Genomic DNA, 10,689 nt, shown 5'->3' on the forward strand with positions numbered 1-10,689 from the left:
TTTCGGCCGTTTTGGTCGCCGGCCGATACAACCTGATTTGGCTAATACGGCTTGATTTTGGCCGAATTAGCCTGGTTCGGTGCGAATCAAAGTCAAGTTGGTGCAAATCCGAGAGAGAGAGAGAAAAAAAGAAAAGAAAAAAAAAAAAAAAAAAAAAAAAAAAAAAAAAAAAAAAAAAAAAAGAAGCTCAGACACAGCACTGACGCGTAGGCAACCGTGTCAGACGCCGCACCCCGCGTCGGTGCTTCAGTGCTTGAAACCCCTCAAGGAAATCTTTAGAATTCTGGCCTAAAAGATGAGAGCTGCAACTAGGTTGATGAAGCCGAATTTGATTTTGTTGGGACCAAATCAACCAAATCATAACTGCAAAAAGCTTCGGTTGCTTCTGATTTTGGAAAATCCACCGAACCAATTCTTTAAAAAAAATCAAAAGAGGAGGTCATGCAAAAATTCCAGGCAGAAGCATCAGACCAAATGACATCAAGTTCCGGACATGACCAAAGGGGATGCAGCTGTTCTTCGGGCGCTGATTTACAACAATCACACATGGGATTTTCAAATAACAATTTGATGAACCAGATTCTTTTTCGTTAATCGGTAATAAATGTTTGAAAGTATTATGGTACGACCTTTTTGTTTGTATCTGTATAGATTGCAACTATTGGGATTTTTTTTTAGGGTGCAACTATTGGGATTGATCATTGATATAATGCAAAAGTTACAAAGTTTGAGTAATAATTAGGTTGATCGGTCCCAACTAATAAAATACGGCAATTTATGCAAATGTGGCATTGGTAATTTTTTTATTATTTATTATTTATCTTTTATTTATTGTGCTAATTAGGAAATTGACTTTACACATTTGCATATATAATATCGTTTCATTGATTTGGATGACCACTTCAGTAAACTTTTTGGTAGACTTAATAATTTTTTCCAAAGTCCCAAACTAGTTGGACAAACATCCAGGCCTTAAGTAGGCTTATGCCACTTTTAACCCAACTGAATCAAATTCTCTCTTAAAATTATATAAACCGATCTATCTTGAACCTAAAAAGAAAGGAAAGAAAATAAACAAACAATATAGATGAATTATAAATGAAATTTTTTTAAGGGTGCTCAAATCCGACAAGGAAAGCTTTGCCTTTCTCTGTTTAGGCTTTGACCAAGTTATTATGGCATTATTGATGAAGCATAAAATCATCAAATAGTCACAACTTAGTGTTCTTAATACTTTAAACTGTTTTTTTAGAAGAAACTTTGAAGTTAAATAGTAATAAATATTTGAAAATTTTATGGTAACCTCAAATGACTTTTTTTTCTTTTTATTTTTATTTTTATAATTTTATTTTTTGATAGAAGCAACAATTGGGATTGATAATGCAAGAAGTCCCAAACTAGTTGAACACACATCTTCTAATCCAGCCTGATCAAATTCTCTCCCAACATTCCTTATACAACTAATCCATTAGGTATAAAACTTTACTAGATAACAATCACATTCAAATTTACAGAAAATTCCATCCTTATCAATTGCAATTAGATAACATTTATTTAAAAAAACAATTTCTATATATATAAAAGCGTGAATGAGCTAAATCACTGTAGTTACAATGCTTTGGTTTCGTGAGTCACTTTTTTTTTTCCCCAAGTTTTGAACAGTAACTACAGTGCCAAGTGGCACTGTAGCTACAATAACTACATTTTTTTTTCTAGTAATTGGTTTGTGTTTTTTTTTTTTAAAATATTTATATAAGTTGGTATATATATTGTTATACTGACACAACAAATTTTACAATATTTTTACAATTATTGACGTTCACGAATGCGCTAAAGCACTGTAGCTACGGTGCGTTGGTTTCGCGAGCCACTTTTTTTTCCCAAGTTTTGAACAATAGCTGCAGTTTTTTTTTTTTTTCCTTTTAAATATTTATGTAAGCTGGTATATATATTGTTATACTGACACAACAAATTTCACAATATTTTCACTATTATTGATGTGTCAATTTCTTACAAGTCGAAATAAAATATGAAACTGTGACCAATCACAACTAAAAATAAATGTTTTGAGAAAATGTTTCAACACTTATTGTGCAATGCTTTTGGTTTATTCAGCTGGCACGGTAGCTATAGTGCCTAAAGGGTTTTGTTTTGTTTTTGTTTTTTGTTTTTTTTGTTTGTTTTTTTTTTTTTTTTTTTTGTTTTTGTTTTTGTTTTTGTTTTGTTTTTTTTTTGTTTTTTTTTTTTTTCAGTAATCGGTTTGTGTTTTTTAATTTTTTTTTCATTTTAAATATTTATGTAAGTTGGTGTATATATTGTTATACTGACACAACAAATTTCACAATATTTGCACAATTATTGACGTGTCAATTTCTTATAAGTCAAAATAAAATAATAAAATATGAGACTGTGACCAACTACAACTAAAAATAATTGTTTTGAGAAAATGTTACAACACTTATTTTATAGTGCTTTTGGTTTATTTAATGGGCACGGTAGCTACAATGCCTAATTTTTTTTTCCCTTTTAAACATTTATGTAAGCTTGCATATCTATTAACTATATAAAAAGAGCCAAAGACTCATGAATAGTATTTTTTTTTTTTTGTTTTATTCAATTAGTGAGATGCTCTTTTTTTTTTTTTTTTTTTCCCCTTCAAGTATGCCAGTTGGTTTGAACTTTGTATTTGTTTTTTTTTTTTTTAAGATCTTTATATGTTTATTTTGTACTTGCAATGCAAGTTTAAATTGTAAATACACAAACAAAAGTAGTTAATATTATACACATTTGCACAAAAAATGGTAAATTTTGTACAAATTTTGTAAATGTGTACAAAATTTGCCATTTTTTTTTTTGTCTACAATATAAATTTACATTGTAATTAAGTAAAATGTATACATAGAGATATTATGAAAATGTTGTGAGGCATGTGTCAATTCCTTATGGGTCAAAATAAAATATTATATTGAGATTTGTCGTGACATTTTGTTGTTATTACAATATATTTACAACTGTTGAGGTGTAAGTTATAGGTCAAAATAAAATAATAAAATATTAAACCGAGATCTGTCACAATCTTATACGAATGAAATTAACTTTTTATGACATAATTATTAAAATTCTTAAAATTAATGTCTCTTTTGATTAATGTAAATCTCTATATATTTTAAAAATTAAATTATTTTTATTTTTATTTTATAATACAAATAAAATCTAAAATTGACCTTATTCACTATTCTTCTTTTCCAATGACTAGCACGGGACTAGTACCTAATAAAACCTTAAAATTTTGACAGCCCAATCATATTGATCACACCACCACCCCCAAGCCCAGACCCATTGGACCCAGGTCTGGCCGGCACACCAACACACTAAAAGCAAAAACGGCAACGTTTTAAATATCTGAGAAAACATAGTCTTACTATTATACCAAACAGCCACGTCACAGTCGTCGTCCCAAATTCACAGTTGGTTCCTTCTTCTTCTTCAAAGGTCGCTCTCTAGAGAGAGAGAGGGAATTTAGGGAGAGGCATGGATTTAGGGTTTTTGATTGTAGCGTTGTTGATGTGCGTAAATGGAGTGAGGGGTTCGATCCACGAGTACAGAAACGAAGGGTTTATTCCACAGTCAAATGACTCAAATGCTTTCTTCTTCCATGGCGGCAGCGAAGGCCTTTACGCTTCTAAGCTCCTCCACTTTTCCTCCATTTCCCAAGATACTGGCAACAACAATAACCCTAGCCTCAAGGGCAAGTCCTTCATCAGGTTACTCTCTCCCTTTAATTTTTGACTTAATTGCTTCATAATCAAACTAGATTATCACTTAATTTTCTGTGTACAGCCTTAATTTCAAGCTTTACTTTAGTAATCCAGCTTAGCTTGTGAACTGAAAGTAATTTTGTGTATCAGATTGTGCTTATGAAATTATAGGGTGCATAAGTGCGTTTGCATAAGCGGTTCGAAACAGTGTTTTGAGTTTAAAATGAGCGTTTGTAAAAAAAAAATCTATGTGAAATTGTTGTTGCAAAAGCAAAGCAGAGTTTTGGGTTTTAAAAGCGCTCCCAAAATGCTTAACCAAATAGATCCTATATGATCTTAGATTTTTTAAAGAATTTGATCTGTTGAGGGCAGTAAATGATCCGAGCCAAGTATTAAAACACAAGCCCAGATGTTCATGCTTGATCACGAGCTACTTGATTGAACTATGGCTAGAATTTATACCACTTCACAAATTTATTCTAATGATTAATAATCTATTAATTGGTGAAATGATTTTATTGGAGTTAATTAGATAGAATGATTCTCTCTTATGAACTTATAAGATTTGATTAAACAATGTTGTATTGTTAAATATTATATATAATTTTTGCTACAAAAATGGACTATTTATGTTATCTATAAATTACAAATTATAATTTGATATCAAGTCTATATAAAATGTATTTTTATTAAGCTATACATATAAATAGACTTAAAAAATTCGGTTTTGACATCCATGTTTTATCATATGTGCTGAAACGTGCAATGCTGGGAGTTTTATTTGTTGGGGATGGAACTGTTGTTGTCAAATTTCAGGTTTGAAACTGTTACTTTTGTGAGGACGGAAGAGTCTGCTGGTAAGCAGCATGAGATGCAACAGAACACGGGGTTAGTGGAAGCTATCATACTTGAGGTAAAAGACAGGAAAAGGATTGGAGGTTCTTTCCTAAACTCCAATTTGATATGCTGCAACCCGACGCTTGCAGATGCTGGATCCTGCAAATTAGGAGAGGTTATTATACAAAAAAATAAGGATAATCCCGAGTGGCCTAAACGCATTAAAACCTTCTTTGCAGGAAATAATAGAGAAACTAAAGTAGATACCCAAGATGTTGAAATAAATAGTACTGGAATGTACTACCTTTATTTTATGTTTTGTGATCCGAATCTTAAGGGCACATTAATCAAAGGAAGGACTGTGTGGAGGAACCCAGATGGTTATTTACCTGGGAAGATGGCTCCTTTGATGACATTCTATGGTTTCATGTCTTTAGCTTACCTTGTACTTGGTCTACTCTGGTTTCTAAGGTTTGTTCAATTCTGGAGGGATATTACACAATTGCACTACCACATTACAGCTGTAATTGCTCTAGGAATGTGTGAAATGGCCGTCTGGTACTTTGAATATGTCAATTTCAATTCAACTGGACATCGACCTATGGGCATTACTTTGTGGGCTGTAACTTTTAGCTCTGTAAAGAAGACTTTGTCTCGCCTTCTTCTTTTGGTCGTATCAATGGGCTATGGTGTGGTGAAGCCAACTCTCGGTGGTTTAACCTCTAGAGTACTTCTTCTTGGTGCAGTATATTTTTTTGCAACAGAGGCACTTGAGCTAGTTGAACACTTGGGGAACATTAATGATTTTTCTGGAAAGACAAAGTTATTTTTGGTCCTACCTGTTGCTTTCCTGGATTCCTGCTTTATTCTATGGATTTTCTCATCATTATCAAGAACTTTAGAAAAACTTCAGGTAACTTTCTATTTCATCTGTACCTATTTCCACGCTACCAATGCCTCAGTATAAATCTTAAAAGAAACCAATGGATGACGCATGGCTAAAATTTAGTTGTTGTTGTTGTTGTTGTTGAAATGGTTAATCTTTATCCATGGGCAATGGTTCTTGATGTTGTTAGACATACTTTATTTGATTTATCCACCATTAATTTATTGGGAAAAAAAGAAAAAAATTTGGACCTTTACATTTCAACAAAAGACTTATGCCAAAGTTTCGTAGATTTGGTAAGCGATTGCATTTTGATAAAAGACCCATATGAAGTTCCATAGCAGCATAGCTTTGGTGTATCATTTTTGTTGGTTGGTCCAGTCTATTGCTCTTTCCTTATGCCTATTTCCTAAGCTTGTTTTAGGAACATTTATTTGTTTATTGGGCCTCAGGAATTCCTTTCAATCAACAAGGAATTGATTGGATATATTATCCATATTGTTAACTCTAGCTATAAACCTTTTAGCTCAAAATTAAAATAATTCTGTGCATTGATATGAATTTGTGAAGAATGCTAGTTTTTATTGAGTACAGCATATCCTGGTATAAAAAAATTATTATACCATAGTTCTAGATGAATCCCATTAAAGTTTATTCAAGGCTAGCTCTCTGAATGCAAACCTGGCTAACTGGCCCATCCTCTTGCCACAATTTGAATTATTTATGTTTCCCAATTTTTTTTTTTGCTTAGTTCTTAGGAGCACACCAACAATAAAATGTGATGATGAAAACATTTGTGTATAATGATGTGTGTGGATGTTTTTACGTGTCTATGGATGTGGCTTGTCCCTAACAAATATCCCAGTATCTTTAAGAATATGCAAGTGGTTAGTTATATAACATTTTTGTAATCTTAAGCAATATATAATTTTATCAGCTTAAATCCTGAATATACTGTCTATCATGGTGCAATATTTGATATGAAATTTTCGTGTGCTCTAATCTCTGGTTATTGTGGATGCAGGTAAGGAGAAACACGGCTAAACTGGAACTCTATCGCAAATTTACTAATTCTCTTGCAGTGTCTGTGCTGCTCTCTATTGCTTGGATTGGCTTTGAGGTAATTCTTGTGTTGGCCAAATAATATGCAATTCCACAAGTGACATCAATAGATGAAATTTGGTGGAATGTTTCGTAGTCTCATTTATATATTGATCTTGAAGAATACTGATAACCAGGTTCCTTTGACTTGTGTTGACTCAGCTATACTTCAATGCAACTGACCCTTTGAGTGAGCTGTGGCAAATTGCCTGGATCATTCCAGCATTCTGGATTCTACTTGCGTACTTTCTCTTGGTGGTAATATGTATCCTCTGGGCTCCTTCACGTAACCCAACTAGGTACTTGTTCTGACATACCACTTGATTCTTCTTTTATGTTTTTTTACTTGCTGCACATGCTTCCTGGGCGGTGATGGTTTGTTTTGCCTCTAATGGTTTATACAGGATCATATGTGTGCAGGCTTAAGTGATTAAGAGAGAATAGTAAAAGAAAAAAATTAAATTGACCAAAATAGAAACTAACATTCTCCTGACATTTCCTTGTTTAAGTTTCATGATTTCTATGGATAAAATATAGTTGTATAAAAGGTAATGGAATGACTTCCTTTTGTAAATATCATCTGAAGTGTGAATTCACCTAATCAAATAGGTAATGCTAGGAATTATAACTTCACTTTGGAGAATTAAGACAAATCTGGTTTCAAGCAACTGTCAATTGTGCTACAATACCAAGAAAGATGGGAGTTCTCTAGGTCAAGTGTCATTTTATGGACCTAACTTTCCGAAGTGTTTGTTTTTCCTTTCTCTTCTTTAGTTCTTTTGGTGGATGGTTTGAGAATATAAATGGTAGTCACCATATTAGTATCTTTTCTTTTCTTATATTTTTGAAAACAATCACATTAATAAACTACTCTTAATTTGGTGGTGGACTTGTAGATATGCATATTTAGAGGAGACAGGAGATGACTTTGATGAGGAGGGTATCTCATTGACAAGTGGTGCAACGGTGAGCGGGGATGCGGCGGGTAAGCTGGAAAGGAAGGGCCTGAGTGCTGGGCTTGGAGAAGATCTTGAGGAAGATAAGCGAGAATAGATGTTTCCGTGCCCCTGTACAATGGAGCTCTTCGTTTGCTATCTAGAAATCCCTGTAAATCTCAAAATACAATCTGTCTGTAGAAAGGCTTGTAAAAAAGACCAAAACCAAAAAATTGCAATACTGGTAAAATCTAAAAGTCAACTGTAAGGGTCTGACCAACATTAACTTGTGGAACGAAACAAAAAGAGAATTTTAGTAAAGCTCAAGAGAAGGGACAACAGGCCATTACTTGGTCCATAAAAGCGCCACTGCTTTGGGTTTTACCTTCATTTCGAAGTTATGATGCACAATTACTTTTATCTAGTAACTACAGTTTCTTCTCATATAAAAAAAAAAAAAAAAAAAATGAAGCTATGGTTTCTTAATTATTTTATTATTAAGATATTTTATGAATTTTTTATGGTTTACCTATTAAACCAAAAGATTTGGGTCCAACAGCATTATATCTTGTGGATTCTTCGTGCAACCATTTGAACCATGCTGGTTTTGTATTTATGGGGAGGTAATGTGAAGACACTTAGATTAAAGAGAAACTTTGTGATTTATAAAACAAATTAAAAATATTTGTATAATATTATAATTATGGATTTGTTTGTTTTCTCATCAAATAAGGACTAATGTTTTACTGCAATAACTACATACTAAAATGAGTTTATGTATGTATTAATAATAACGTACTTCATCCAATTTAGTTAATGTTTTGATTAAACCATGCTGCCACTCAAAGAAATGGAAATTGTACCACAATTTTGTTGGGAATGTGTGCGGAAGTTCCAAACTAGTTGAACAAGCCTGCAGGCCTTAAGCGGCTTATACCACTTTTAGCTTTAGCTGGATTGAACTCTCTCTGAAAACCATATAAACTTATCTATATATACTGAACCCAAAATTCAAAAAACAAAAAATTATAAAATTATAAAATGAAAATATTATATGAGTTCCCAAATCAAACATTTACAATTAAAATATTTCCTGGTAAAAAATCTAATTGCTTTCACATACATATTTATTATCATCCTCAACCCTATATATACGCTTTTTGGTGTAGGGATACATCTTTTAATCCTTTTTTTTTCCCCTTAAAAAAAGGAAAATAAAAATCTAATTGCTTGTTTATATACGATTCTCTGTGTAGGGATATAATACTGTATAAGGTTTTATTTATTTTTTTCTTCTTTTTTATTTTTTTATTTATTTTTAAAGAAATTTTCATTTTTGATGATGTCATTAGTCATATGGGTCAAATGTAGACCTTCATCCATATAAAAAGAAGTGGTGTCTTAGTATTTGGCTTTTATCCAAGAGACAATCTGAAAACTCTATGAACTAATAGTGTAGCGCATTAAACCTAAAACCTCCGAGTTTATGTCATGCCCTAGATTAATCTTGATGATGTCATTAGTTAAATGTGTCACATGTAGGCCCTCCAATATTATTGTTATTATTTTGTATGTGGGAGGAGGGAGCGGTTTTGGGGGGGGTGGGGTTGTCAACAATTTCCTTTCCTTTCCACTCTTGTAAGGTTTTGTGCTTTTCTATTTAAGCTTTAACCCAAGTTATTATGGCATAAACATCATCAAATAAAAATGGGTGTAGCTTACATCTAGTACTTTTTTAACTGGACATTTCATTTTGTTTTAATGAGAAATTGATACGTCACCCACCAACTAAATAAAAAGGTGGAGATTAAAAATCACAACCACTTACCGATGTATATTTAAAACAACATAAAATGTTCAGTTAAAAAAGTATTGGAAGTAAGTCAAACCCAATTAAAAAATACTAGTATTCTTAATGGTTCGAAGTTAATTAGTAAATACTCACCAACTAAATAAAAGATGGCTTCAGTCTCTGCTCTTTAGTTTTTATATAAGTTCCATTTTACCAAAAAAAGAACTTAATTAGTAATAAATATTTAAAAACCTTATGGTAAGGTCAAATGACTTTTTTGTTTGTATGCGTCATAGCCTATCATTGCAACTATTGTGATTGATGATGCACACAGTCCCAAACTAGTTGAACAAATACCCAGGCCCAGATCCAAAATTAGTGTTCTTAATGGGGCTTATACCATCTCTGATCCAACCAACCTGATGGAACTCTCTCAAAAGTTAAAATCATGCAGAACCGATTGTATCGGTTAATGGGGCTTATACCATTCGGCTAGACCGGCCATTGTATCCGTTACTACTATGACTATGGCTTTTACCCATTGGCTACTACTACAAGTATGAGCACTACGGACAAACGTACGCACTACATGAGATGCAACGCCTTAAAATCTCAACAATTGTTTAGTAAAAAGGAAAATGCATATGCATTTTCAGTCTATGTTTGTTTGTAAGATTTATGTATTAAATTTGATAATATAGCAGTCTGCACTATTTTTTTTAATTCAGCTTGCATTCATTTTCATCCGACATGAATTGACAAACAACACTTCTCTCTTGGTTTGATCGACAGACTACATAGGAAGAGTGATACGACATCTATGAATAAATTTCTGATCTGGGTTCTTAAAAAATAACTAGAAACTTTATCAGAAAAGAAGAGCTTTGATTCTGTTCGAGGGAATCGTGGTTTAACGATGAGAGAAAAGTTAGGATTTTTGGTGTGTGTTTGGCTCATGGTATGTGGGTCTCGTTGTATGGGAAGCTTTGTTGGCTTGGAAGTGATTTCCCCGGACTCGTTGAAAGGTGTGTACGAATATGCAAACGAGGATTTTAGAACTCTTCAGTATGGAGGAGGAAGCATGGTTGGCACTGTGGTTTATCCAAAAGCCAATCAAAAAGCATGTAGGAATTTCGAGGATGGTGTCTTCTTCAAGTCTAAGCCCGGAGGGCAACGCATCTTTCTCCTTGTCGATCGAGGAGGTAGTAGACTTCTTCACAAATATTTCTTCTAGTTTACCCTTACAATATTCATATGATTGACATGATTCGTTTAGATTAGAGAACATCAATTTCATCTAAGTTCATCACAAATATTTCTTATTTAAGTGTAACATGTCACCCTAGATCATGGGATGAAAACAAACTTAGTGTAACATGT

At 32.8% G+C, this 10,689-nt stretch overlaps 1 protein-coding gene across 1 annotated transcript; it reads left to right on the forward strand.

Moving 5' to 3' along the window:
- Positions 1-3,396: 3,396 nt before the first annotated feature.
- On the forward strand, positions 3,397-7,838 carry LOC112034737 (uncharacterized). Its single transcript, XM_024067550.2, has 5 exons — positions 3,397-3,764; positions 4,575-5,508; positions 6,506-6,601; positions 6,745-6,881; positions 7,479-7,838. Exons 1-5 carry the CDS (start codon positions 3,532-3,534, stop codon positions 7,633-7,635), a joined length of 1,557 nt encoding a protein of 518 aa, XP_023923318.1. The 5' UTR covers positions 3,397-3,531; the 3' UTR covers positions 7,636-7,838.
- Positions 7,839-10,689: the final 2,851 nt, after the last annotated feature.

The sequence above is a fragment of the Quercus suber genome, unplaced genomic scaffold (genome assembly GCF_002906115.3).
Source record: "Quercus suber isolate HL8 unplaced genomic scaffold, Cork oak 2.0 scaffold_44, whole genome shotgun sequence".
In the NCBI taxonomy this organism is placed as follows: domain Eukaryota; kingdom Viridiplantae; phylum Streptophyta; class Magnoliopsida; order Fagales; family Fagaceae; genus Quercus; species Quercus suber.

What these genes read in the sequence shown, in the direction of transcription:
- LOC112034737 (XM_024067550.2), top strand. Translation starts at nt 3,532, where the DNA reads ATGGATTTAGGGTTTTTGATTGTAGCGTTGTTGATGTGCGTAAATGGA. An exon ending in AAGGGCAAGTCCTTCATCAG is followed by an intron (nt 3,765 to 4,574) that starts GTTACTCTCTCC and finishes GTCAAATTTCAG; the next exon opens with GTTTGAAACTGTTACTTTTG. An exon ending in GAACTTTAGAAAAACTTCAG is followed by an intron (nt 5,509 to 6,505) that starts GTAACTTTCTAT and finishes TTGTGGATGCAG; the next exon opens with GTAAGGAGAAACACGGCTAA.